Genomic DNA, 13447 nt, shown 5'->3' on the forward strand with positions numbered 1-13447 from the left:
GTTCTTGTTACAAATTTGTATACTTGATGTTTAAATTAATTAATGACAATATTGTCACTTAATAGTGTCACATGTGTTTTGAGCAATCTGTACGTCACACTCAAGCATATTTCGCTTTAGCCGGGGTGTTACATGGTGGCTTCCATAAAAGAGGAGAGCGACCACATCACGACATGTAGGATTTTTGAGCTTTCGTTTATACACACACACACACACACTAGTTTTTAAACCCCCGTATTACGAGGGTTGTTTTATATTATTTGTTTCTAACACTTATTTATTTTTTGAATTTTTATTTATTTTTTTATTGAATGAAAGTTAATAATATATTTAAGGTTTGTTTATAAATTATTTCACAAATAAATGAGATGTTATAACCGGGTTTAAAAGTTATATGAGTTTGATGAGACCCAAAACCCATTTATTTTTTTGCTATAAAATTGGTTTTTGACGTGAGGTGAAAGACTCACTCAAAAATAAACCGATTATAACTAATTAGATAGCGATAAGCGGGTGTCGAACACAAGGAGTTTGTGGAAAATGTGTTACTAAGTAGCTTTATGATTTAACTCTTTTAAATTATATTGCATAAAAAGTAAATTCAAAGATTTGGTTGTTTGATTTGATTAACAAAAAGAACTAAAAACAATTTAACGAGTTTTAATTGATTCAATAAAAAGAATGCTCTCTCCCGATTTCAGGTTTCCAAGATTGATAATGTTAACTTTTACTTTTGGGATGAACTGCATAGTTATGGTTCGTGAGTATGTGTTTGATTGTGATAAAAGAGGACTAAGTACTTGGATTGTAAAAACGCAAGGTTGTCACTCGATAATCAGTTTATATAGCCAACCCTAATTCCCTTCCAATAAATCCCGAATGTCTATGCCACCAAGAACTGATAGTCAAGAACACGAATTACACTATACTAACAATTACTAATCAAACTCACAATCACCATATATAATCAAAAGATCAAGTTACTATCTCACAAATAACAAAAACAATTAACAAACATTCAATGGAAAACCTTACAATTCGGGAGAGAACACAAAAGAAATTAGTCGAGCATGATTCGGTTCATCATCCCTTCGATTATAGTAATCATATGAATCAAAAACAAGTATTCAATGGTTACACAACTCTCAATTGATGTTATTGAACCCCCAAGATCGCCCCTAGTCGTTCTCCAATGATAGATCTGTCAAAAGACACCCAAAAACCCAATAAAATATGCTGAAAACGGCAGTTACGACTGTCGGCCGTGGCCCACGGTTCACACCGTGGGTCACGATCCCTCCACGGTGGTCCAATAACCCACGGTACGGTGTAAACTGTTGTTTGAGCTGGGTTAACCGTGGGCCACTGTGGAACACTTGCTCAAGTTCTTGTTTTCTTCATATCTTTCTCGTTTCAACTCCGTTTTCTTCGCCGTTTTCGCCCACGTTCTCGTGATTTCGTCCTCTATCTCATTATACCTGCAAATAACCACACAATAGTAGTTATCCGTTTCCCACGAAATTAACACTTAATGCATGGATTTTTATATCAATTAAGCACACTTACGGGTTATCCTCCGATGCACCCGTCAGTTTTTTAATTATAAATAATATATATCTTTTTTTAAATAAATTAGATATTAATTTTTAGTATATCCCTACTTTATAGGATTTTTATATCAAATATTTGGTGAGATTAGTTTTGAAATTAGTGAGATATTATAACCCGTATTAAAAATTTATGGGTTTGATGAGACCCATTCCCGTGAATTCGGGTCAAATGCATTAGAAGCCTTCATTTAAAACTTAAGCAAATCTGGTGACTCCAAAAAAAGGGGAGCGACCACATCGGGGCACGTAGGATGTTTATGGTTTCGTTTATATTATATATAATATATATATATATATATATATATATATATATAGGATTAGGATCATGTGAGTACTATTTTGAAATTGAGAACTTTGAGGACAATTTTAAACCACAAAAAACATTCTTCTTATCAAAAAATAAAAAAATATATAAAACAAAAAAATCGAAAATAAAAAGTAAAAAAACCAAAAATTTTAATTTTTCATCCCGGTTTTATAAAAAAATTGAAAAAAATATATCGGTTTAACAAAATTATACACATATGTATAATACTTATTTTTTTAATTTTATACAAGCTTTTTATACACATATGTACAATTTAAGGTAAATAATAATGTGCATATGTGTATATTACGTAACTAGAGATTAAATGAAATTATACAAATGTGTATAATACGAAGTGTTTGTTTTTTATGAAACTGGAATGAAATATAAGAATTTTGGCTTTTCTACTTTTTTAAATTTTTTGTTTATTTTCGTTTTATGATTTTTTAAATATTTTTTTTGGGTTTTTTTTTTGCTCAAAATGGTTCTCAAAGTTCTCGATTTTCGAAGGGTTCTCTTAGGTACCTTACCCTATATATATATAACTTAATTTGCATTTAATACTGATTATATTCAGATATTATTACTATTGTATAAATAATAATAGTTATTAGCAATTTAGAAATTACACTATGAAAGTAGCTATGAGACTATGAGAGTATGAGGTGTCAAAAATTCGTGTTGTTTTGACTTTTTCAATAGAAAATAACATCACAAAACTTCAACAACAAAAACGCACCAAAATATATTTATTAAAATGTACATTTGAAATTGTCAAATCATGCAAACTCGAGCTCAAATTTTTCACCTCGGTTTCAAAACCGAGCTTGAGCTTGCCCAAATTCGCTTGACTTGAAACTGAGCCAAGACGAGCAATGTGTCACACCGACTATCGTTTGTTGACACTAAAGTTGACTTTCTTTTCGCTGTTTTGGAATAGGAATATTGGTTTCAAATAAACCCATTCATGTCCTATTACTCTATTAGTAAACAACATTCCCAACTTTAAATTTGGCTAGTGATGATCTCAATAAAAATGATATTTGTTTTTAACAGACCACGAGTAGCAAATGTTAACTCTTTTAGTGATTTGCTGACATGGCTCATCTAGGTGTCAAAAAAGCTTACTTGACATCTGATGTTGAGTAGGCACACTTTGTTGGACCCACCACTAAACACATCATCTTCATCAAATCATCTTCACAACGCAAGTCCACCACCACCGCAACCATCGCCGGAACTGACAACCACCACCATGTTCATTCGCTGCAACCACTTGCCTCATTTTTCCTCATGTGCTACGTCTGTGCCACGTCAGCTTCCCCATCATCAGCATCACCCCTCTACACCCTTCAACGCAGGGGTATACACCATTTCCTCATTCTCAATTTTCTATTTGATACAAAAAAAAGAGGGAAAGCGCGTGACTGGAGTGACCATGCCACCATCATCACGTCATGCATGACCAACAAAGGGGAGGGCGGTGTTCCAGTGGAGACACATGTGTGACCCTCTGCCACATTGGATGCCATATGGGATGATTTCTTTACCAACTCATCTCACGCGTGAGGAAAAGAAGGTACTCCCAGCCTATGCTATCAATATCGGTGCTATAGCGGTTAGCGGTCCTTCAGTAAAATAGCGGTCAAAATAGCGGTCCAAATATCGGTTCCGCTATTTGCGGCGATATTTACTGCTATTTTGCCGTTATTTGACTACCGATATATCGGTTAAATCGGCGAGTTTATCGGTAAAATATTTTTGACCCAAATTTGTTAACTTTTTGGCCCAAACCTATACCTTTTTTGGCTCATAGCCAAATTCCATTTGATTTAACCCTAAGCCCTATATCTGATTATTATTGAACGGCTTTAAACATCGACAATCAACTTCCTGTTTCTTCTCCAATTTCCAGCCACTCCAGCTGATGCTCATAAGCCCTATATTGTTATTTTGTGTTTTGAACTGTTGACTTTTATGATTTTGGTATTAAGACTTAAGTATTAATATTAGATAAATTTTGGTGTTTTATATATATATATATACATATATATATACACACACCGCTATCCTACCGCAATAACCGATATATCAAATATCGGTCATTGACCAATTTCTGTTATTTTTTGGCATTAACTGCATAGCCCCCAGCCTTACTAAACATACTAAACTATGTAGTGAAGGAAGTGAACCAAACATTACTAGAATAAAACTCCTATATTTTGTCACAGAATTTAATTCTAACTTTTATATACTTTAAATCATACCAATAGGTTGGTGACTTATTAGCAAAAACATAACTTTTAATACACTTTTAAGTTGGATGAGTTTGGAAGTTTTTAAGTTTGAGTTTTACATACGACAAATGAAAAGAAATTCACCGATAAGAAAATTACACTTAACAACAAGTCTGGTTATAATTTAGTTGTAATCGAAGTAAACACGTCAAACATGATACGGCTGAAAAAGTAGTCAATTCACTTCTTTCAAAGTCACCACCATCTATATCTATATTCTTTCTCTTTCTTACTTTATTTCAAAAAACATGAAAAGCTCTCTCTGATTTCTTCACAAAACACTCACTTTTGAAGGCTTGTTTATAAAATTTTAAAACTTTCCTTCCGTTTAATATCTTTAAAAAACTTTTCGCACTAGTTAGATCTGGTAACCAGAAGACAAAAAACAGCAGTTTCGTCGATTTTTTTCAAGAATGGCGAGGTTATGTGTAAGGATTCTTTGATTGTTGGCATATATACTTGCTACATTTACATTTTGTTTATGTTAAAAAATTCGGTAGGTGGGAAGTTCGTTTATGTTAAAAAATTCGTTCGGTAAGCTTAACCCACGAGCACAAACAGACGCCATGTTTTCATTTGTTTTCGTGAACGTTAAGTAATATGTTTGTTTAGGTTTGTCCAGTTATGTTTACTTATTAGAATTTTATTATTACTATTTTTATTTATTTATTTTAGACTTTCACTATTTTGACATAATTATGTGTACAATTAGTATGTTAAGGGGTGTTTGGCCTAGCTTATGCTTATTATATCCTTACACAAATAAGTTTTTTTAAATAAGCTAAAAAACCATCTTCACACAAGCTTCTTTAAATTAGCCTAATAAGCTTAAGCTTAAAAGCTAAACCAAACATCAAAGTAAGCTTATTTTATATAAAAAAGCTAAAAAAGCTATAAGCTTGGTTAAAAAAGCTAGGCCAAACACCCCCTAAGCCTCTTTTTGATATTATGTGGTGTACTTTTTGGATTTTTGGGTGGTTTTGTGTTGATTTAATTATTATTCTATATAATTAATATATGTTTGTTTGTGTTCGCCAATGTTTGTTTATGGTCATTTGTGCTCGTTAGTGTCCGATTACGTTCATTTGTGTCCGTTTACAAAATTAACGAATGGGCACGAGCAAGCTCAATTTCTTAACAAACGAACTTAGACACGAAATTTCATCCGGTTCACCTTTAGAAATGTTTAACGGACGAATACGAACAAGGTCTTGTTCGGTTCGGTTAGTTTACAGCCTATTTCAAAGTCTTGTGTAAGGGGAAACCTGGCCTCCATTCCTGGTATTATTATTCTTGTTATTAATATTCTGTTGAATCAATCTTTATGCGTGCCTGTTAGTTAATCGTATTTTAACACTGAGTAATCCATGGTGTCTTTCATTGCATTATGATATTCTGGGTGCTGGTTGGTTCAGTTTTGGTGTTTTATTGTTTATTTCTTGAAATATATTGATGTTAGTTTTAAGTTGTTTATGTTTGTGAAATTATGGGTGCTATAGTGGAATTTGTATTTGAATATGTGATGTTAGATATGCTAGTTTTGAATTCAATAAGTTATTATTTGACTACAAATGCATGCATACTGTTGACAATTTATATGTTTTTTCTTCTACACTTACATTCGTCAACACGGTCATAGGTAGCATATCTCTTGAAGTCAAAAACTTAGACATCATTGGCAGCTTCAAGCACAAGATCCAGATTAAGGCGCGTATGTCCTTGGACCAATAGGAACCTCGATGGAAGGATCATCTATTCTCTTGAAGTCAAACACGCATGCACCATTGTCTCCGTGAAACAAAAAATCAAAATTGAAGTAGGTATTTCTTTTGATGAGTGGTTGCTGATTGACAACAAAATGGTTATTGAGACACGGACGCCCTTTTTGACTTCCACATTACAGGAATTCGACCCTCACATTGTTACGCATATCAAGGGGATTTATCAAGATATTTATCAAGACTACCACGTACCAGAGAGACCATTAAGAGACCATTACTCTGGAAGTCAAACCCTCAAACATCATTATTAGCATAAAAGCGAAGATCCAAGATAAGGTAAATATCCTTTGTGACAAGCATGAGCTGATCTACAATGACAGTTTCTCGACTAAATCAATACCGTTGCTGACTATCACATTAAAAGGGAATCCACACTGACAATAATGTGTTTATCAAGGGAATTTACACATATGTTAGTGTGGATTTCGTTTTGATGTTATCGTCAACTAGGGCATCGATGTTATCAAGAACCCTTTCATTGAAGATCAATTCCTGCTCGTCATTAAGGAATATGTATCTCATCTTGGATCTCGGTTTTTATGTCGTGGATGGTGTCTGGTGGTTTTACTTTGAGAGTAGCAGTCTCTTAGTGTGGGTCTTAATGGATATATTGATGAATCTTGTTGATTTGCGCACTAGTGTGAGGGTTAATTTCCTGTTAATGTAGAAGTCGAAAAGGGTATCGTTGTCCTCAAGAACCATTTTGTTGGAGATAACACATGCTCATCAACGAGGGTACTCTCGTCACTCCAGATTTTCAATTTCACGTCGGGGATGGTGTGTGTGGGGTAAACCAACAAAAATATGGTCTTTTCGGTAAGGGTATTCACAAATATCTCCATCCTTCCCTTCAATATACCAGTGCGTGTGAGGGTGGATCCGTTGAAGTCAGCAAGGTAGCGTTTTCTTTAAATAGAACACTGTACATGCATATATGTACATATAGGCCTGTAAATGAACCGAACGTTCAGTGAACTATTCATGAACATTGGAGGGAAGTCTGTTTATGTTCGTTTTTTAATAAACGAACGAACATGAACAAAAAATATGTGCTCGTTTAAATAAACGAACGAACATGTACACATGTTCTGTTCGTTTATGTTCATGAACGTTCGTTTATTTATGTTCGTGTATGTCTGCTTATTTATTTTCGTTTATGTATTAATAGAAAATAACTAATATTATTTAGATGAGTAATCTACTTAAAGGTTTTATATTTGTTAGTTTGTGTTCATTTAAGTGTTTTCGTTTATGTTTGTTTTGTGTTTATTTACATTTGTTCATATATGCTCGTTTATCTTTATTCAGTTATGTTTGTTTAGATTTTAAACAAACGCATATAAATGAACATAAATGTTCATTTTTTAAAAATAAACGAATATGAACATAAATATTTGTTCGATTAAGTGTTCATGTCCATTTAAAGTTAAATGAACGAGCACGAACATGCCCTTATTCGTGTTTGTTCGATTCGCTTACAGACTTTCATTGTTCACAGTGATGAACATATCGGTCTCAATCTCTAGGCTCTACCGATTTTATTTGTGTTCGTTTGTGTTCGTGAACCGTTCGTGAACACATTCATATTCTTAATGAACGAACATGAACATAAAATCTCGTTCGGTAAGTGTTCGTGAACACACTATTTCCTTAACGAGCGAACATGAACAAGACCTTGTTTGTGTTCGTTCAGTTTGTTTACAGCCCTATGTACGTAATACACTAGAATATGTGCAATTCCAAGCCAAAAAATGTGAACAACTTTGAAAGAGTAGAAAAGGGTGTATACACCATAATTTTTTAAAAAACTAAACAATTTGTGTTTTGATACAATAGGTCGCATGGCATAACGACGCAAAACTCTGTAGACGGCAGCTAGGTTTATCCCACATAGGATGAAGTGGTGGTGGTCTAGGCTTGTTTTCTGGTTGTTCATGACGGAACGCTTTATGCAAAAATGTGTACATAGCAAAATGGTCATCATTTGGTGCCCCCGTATCATTTTGGTAAACGCAAACACGTATTATGTTTAGACTTTAGTCTTCCGAGTTCTAAAAACCTTGCTAGTATATAGCATGTTAGATGAATTTTTCTGAGAATCAATTCATTTAGCTTTGTATATTCTGTGAAGAATATGATTAAAAACTTATTTAAAAAAATGGGAAAAAATAGTCAGCAAACTGGCAATCCCTCGAGTCTTATTGTTAAAATTATTCTGCATTGTTCTGTACTTATGTTATTACCTTTGAATTAAGATCATTATTGTATTATGTACTAAAACATAAAATTATTGTTTTGGTGTAAATAACTAGTTCCAACTGAAGCATTAAATTTACACTTTTGAAGCAACATTAGCAAAAGTTAAAACACAAACCTAGTCACATGTACACGTTCAAATCATTCACTAAAACACCATGATTTAGCCTTTAACTACTGGTCATAACCAAAATCCGTATGATTTGACAACCTTCAACATGTAACAACTTAGAAACATCAACAAAGAACATCAACGAGTTCGACAACCATAAGCACATGAACTTGGATAATCTAAGTCAATTGCTTCTATATTTTGTGAATATAAACTATAAAACTAAAAAATGGTAAACATTCAAAAACATTAATATCAACAAACCGGCCGTCCGCTGAGTCCAATTGTAAGGTCATTAGTTGTTTATATCATAATGTTCTTTGTTTTTATCGTAACTTTGTACCAAAACTTACATTATTCAGATGCGCTTCTTTGATAATTTCATCTATTTGTGCATCATCTATACCCAATTCTTTGCACGATTGTTGGATTTCATTAACGCTTATATAACCACTACCATCTTTGTCAAAATATGAAAAGGCAGTACAGATACTATCTTCCTTATAAACCTTGTTCAAATGCAAGGTTGCAGCGACAAATTCTTCATTCCCCATCTTGCTTTGCATAGAAAGTTGACTCAAATAAAAAATAAATTACATGCATAGCAAATAATCTTAACTAGTATAATACTTGGTATGCACATGGTCATGGAACACAAGTATACATATATGAATGGAACAAAATGCATGAGGTATACACAATAAATCCGCATAAAAAAAATTACACTACATGTATATGTACGTACATATACATTAAAAATGTACAAATCCCAGCCAAAGAATGAAAGTAACAACTCTGCAAAAACTAAGAAAAGGTGTACAAACAATAATTTCTTATACAAGCACAACTTGCACTAAATTTAGTTATAAAAGATTGATTGAAATCACAATTCACAAGTGAAGGAGGCAAGAAAAAACACTATTTTGACCACCTGCAAACCACTTCTTTACATGGAATATTTTACATTCTTAAATTCTTTGGACTCTTTTGAGTTCTAAGAATCTTGCTGCGATCTAGTATGTTAGATGACATTTGCTGACCGCTTGTGTATTTTGTGAAGAACATGAATAAAAACCTCAAAATTTTAGAAAACTGAGATTAAAAAACAAGGTCAAACTTTAGTCAAGAAATTGGCAATCCGTCCCTGAGTCCAATTGTAAAATTGTTCTTTTGCTGTCTCCTTCCGACAATGACGCTTTCTTTTTGCATCATTGAAACAAACTCATTGTAATCGATATGCCCATCCTGCAACCATGTAATCGTCATTAGTTGTTTATATCTAATAAATGGGACCCACATGGAAATTAGCCATAATGGGTCCCACATAAACCGCTCAAGGAAAATTTAAGTTGGAAATTTTGTAAGAAACTTACATTATTCAGGTCAGCTTCTTTGATAATTTCTTCTATTTGTGCATCATCTATACCCAGTTCTTTGCAAGATTGTTGGATTTCATTCAATGTTATAAAACCACTACCATCTTTATCAAAATATGAAAAAGCAGCATAAATACTATCTTCCTTATAAACTTTGTTCAAATGCAAGGTTGCAGTCACAAACTCTTCGTAGTCGATTATACCATTATTGTTTATATCCGCCTATAGATATAAACATACATCAGCGAACTGGAAATTAGCGCGTTTTATATGCAAAACAAATAAAATGATACTTACAGCCTGCATTAGATCATGAATTTCAAATTCTTCGAGATCAGCACCAAAATTTTTCAATCCAATTTTGAGTTCTTCAAAAGTGATGTTACCACTGTTGTCTGTATCAATCATCTTAAACATTTGTTTTAAGCCAGCAATTTCTTCTTCTGAAAGCTTTGATGCAATCACCTGCAGCCATAAAAACATAATTAGTGTTCACAATTCCAAAATTGCCCATCATGCGTCTAATTTAATAATATCCTACTTTACCCTGAACCGTGGCATAATTGCATAAACCATCAAAGTTTCGTAAAACCCGGCACCATGTTAGAAAAAAGTCAACTTGATCAACGTTATTGGCGCGTTATGCTATGTCAAATAATAACCTACATACCTAAAGTCAAAATTTTTGAAAGTTCTATTGTTTTTTTGCAAAAAGATCGATACCGATACAGAAATTGGACAAAAGTTGACTACTTTTAAGTTTTAATGCAATTAGTCCCCTTTTGGTCAAAGTTATTCACAATTCCTAAATAGCCATTCTAATTTTAATAATATTCTCACTTACCCTGAACCATGGCATAATTACATAAACCATCATAGTTTTACATAACCTGGCACCATGTTAGAAAAAAGTCAACATTGTCAAAGTTACTGACACGTTAGATGCTATATCATGTTTGGGACAATAACCTATATATCTAAAGTCAAAATTTTTTAAAGCATTAGTGGTTTTTTTCTTAATGATCGATACACGATATAGAAAAAAAGTCAACATGGTCAAATCACGCACCTTAAGAGCCATTTTCTTTAGTTTATTCATGGCAGAAAACCGAGTCAAGTGAATCAAAACTGCAGGATCAAGAGGCTTGTCGGGAGCAACACCATCCACACTAATCCAAGGGTGGCCTACAATATTAAATAAATAATAGAACAATTAATGATCAAGTTCAACTATTTAAATATAAAATCTCGTGAAAGAAGAAAATTACAAAGAATTTCATGAGCAGTTATCCTCTTTTTACGGTCTCTAACGAGCATCTTTTTAACTAAATCTTTAGCACCCTCAGAAATATTAGGCCATGGATCTATACTGAAGTCAAGTTTACCATGCAAAACCTCTTCAAATATATCCTCCTCGGTATCTACAAGTCAAAATAAGAGAGACTTGACTTTTTTACGTACAACCAAAAGCGAGAGTATATTTCAAAAGTATACTATGTGTTATGTCTCACCTGCATAAAATGGAGGGACCCCACAAAGAAGAACATAAATAATAACACCAACACTCCAGATATCAGCTTCTGGACCATAATATTTAAGCAAAACTTCCGGTGCAACATAATAAGGGCTTCCAACAACATCGGTAAAAACTTGTCCTGATAATTGAATAATAAAATATCAATAAACTAATTATAAACAACATAAACTTGTCCTTAGGCTTGCAAACGAACCGAAACGAACATGAAAGGGCATGTCCGTGTTCGTTCATTTAACTTTAAGGAACAACCGATGGAACAAAAACAATTAAACGGACATGGTTTTATTGTTCGTGTTCGTTAAAAAAATGAGTGTGTTCATGTTCGTTTATGTTCGTTTATTAATAGTATAAATGAACCGTTCACGAACGCAGATGAACACACATAACTGAGAGAACAACAATTAAGAGTAAGCGTGAACATCAACTAATCGGGCCTAAAATATAATATAATCAGGCTAACCTGTAATGTTTGTAGTTTAAATTTCATAAACTAAACTGAATTGTATTAGGCCCAAAAAAATTTGAAGAATATATGCACGAACAAACTTAAAAACATAAACTAATGAACATAAACGACCAAAGTCCCAAACATTCACAAACATAAAGGAACGAACAAGACAATTGTTAATGTTCCTTCGTTTATTAAACAAACGAACTTCCCATCGAACGGTTCACTGAAAGTTCGTTTCTTTTACAAGCCTTCATGTCCTAAAAGTTAAATAATAAACATATGGTTTGAAAATGTACCCGGCTTAAAGAAACTTGACAGTCCAAAATCAATGATCTTCATAACCGAATCTTCATCTTCGTCAACGAACAAAAAGTTTTCCGGCTTCAAGTCTCGATGCATCACACCAAGGGAATGACAACCCTCAATCACACTAACAATAGTTTTAGCAAGATCGGCCGCCTTTCGTTCTGAATAATAACTTTTATCAATGATTCGATCAAACAACTCACCACCAGCACAAAGTTCCATAACCAAATAAACAGATACCGAATCTTCATACGCGCCTTCAATTGAAACTACGTTCGGGTGTCCCGATAAATGATGCATTATTTCAATTTCCCTCTTAACATCAACTATATCATCATCCGTAAGCAACTTCCTCTTTGCAATGGATTTGCAAGCAAATTGTTTACTAGTTGTTTTCTCTACACAAAGATACGTGGTACCAAACTGACCGTTTCCTAGCTTCTTACCTAACATATAAAAATCTTTCAAATTCCCTTTATTGGTTTTCAACAAACGGTCAGCTTGAAGCCCTTTACTCATCATTCGTGTCATTTCATGCGGCTTTTTAACCGACTGCGTGTGTTTGCTTTGTTGCTTCACTATCGAAATCTTTCTCGATGGCTTCGGCTCTACTTTGACTTCCGGTTTGACCTCCACTTTGACTTCTGGTTTGACCTCATCTTCGGGTAACCTAAGAGCTTGTGGAGGTGTGGTTTGAACAAGTGGAGGCGGGTCTTTAATATGTTTTTCGTCGGTCAATGCGGGTTGGATCTTATTCGGAGGCTTTGATTGCGGCCAGCATAACGCTTTGTATATCGAATGGAAACCCTTTAAACATACATTTCCCATCTAATTTTCAATTATATCCTAGTTGCTACATCACTTCAATTCAACCCATTTTCCCCTTTCATAAAAATAATAATTCAATCCGTTGCGGCATTTCAACAAACACCTGGTGTGCTATACCCAAAAAGGCGAAACTGCGAAAACGAACAAAACCCCTTTTGAAATCAATCTCATATATCAATTACCAACGCAATGTCCGTTCGCTGTGAATCAAATCAAAAGGAAATAATAATCTTTACCCGCCAAAATCTTGCAAGAAAACCCTATGAATCTTTTTATTTTAGGGTTTGAACTCCGATCATCAATGTCGGGAAGACGGTGGATGCGACGGGCAATTCGGTTAAATTCGTTTTATGAATGTTTCGTTAAGGTTTGAAGATTACGATTTGAAGTTTTTGTACATTTTGTGAAATCAATTTGTTTTGTAGCATTTTTATGAAAAAGCTTTGATTTTTATTTTGTTGGGATTTAAATTTGAGATGTGATTTTTGTAAAACATTTAAAAACTTATACATTGTATTAATTAATAAATACGTACACATATGCAAACTTATTTATGTGTTAAGGATCAACTTCAATCGACTTTTAA

The 13447-nt window shown here is 33.6% G+C and overlaps 1 protein-coding gene across 1 annotated transcript; it reads right to left on the reverse strand.

Moving 5' to 3' along the window:
* Positions 1-9002: 9002 nt before the first annotated feature.
* Positions 9003-13334, reverse strand: LOC143557267 (calcium-dependent protein kinase 26-like). Its single transcript, XM_077046378.1, has 7 exons — positions 12024-13334; positions 11251-11394; positions 11008-11160; positions 10809-10924; positions 10037-10204; positions 9737-9961; positions 9003-9608 (listed from the first exon to the last, which is right to left on the reverse strand). Exons 1-7 carry the CDS (start codon positions 12859-12861, stop codon positions 9486-9488), a joined length of 1767 nt encoding a protein of 588 aa, XP_076902493.1. The 5' UTR covers positions 12862-13334; the 3' UTR covers positions 9003-9485.
* Positions 13335-13447: the final 113 nt, after the last annotated feature.

This window comes from Bidens hawaiensis, unplaced genomic scaffold (genome assembly GCF_021521415.1).
Source record: "Bidens hawaiensis isolate Kalapana, Puna unplaced genomic scaffold, B.hawaiensis_p1.1 tig00018852_1, whole genome shotgun sequence".
NCBI lineage: Eukaryota > Viridiplantae > Streptophyta > Magnoliopsida > Asterales > Asteraceae > Bidens > Bidens hawaiensis.

What these genes read in the sequence shown, in the direction of transcription:
- LOC143557267 (XM_077046378.1), bottom strand. Translation starts at nt 12,861, where the DNA reads ATGGGAAATGTATGTTTAAAGGGTTTCCATTCGATATACAAAGCGTTA. An exon ending in AACTGCTCATGAAATTCTTT is followed by an intron (nt 10,925 to 11,007) that starts GTAATTTTCTTC and finishes TTAATATTGTAG; the next exon opens with GCCACCCTTGGATTAGTGTG. An exon ending in AAGAAGCTGACCTGAATAAT is followed by an intron (nt 9,609 to 9,736) that starts GTAAGTTTCTTA and finishes ACATGGTTGCAG; the next exon opens with GATGGGCATATCGATTACAA.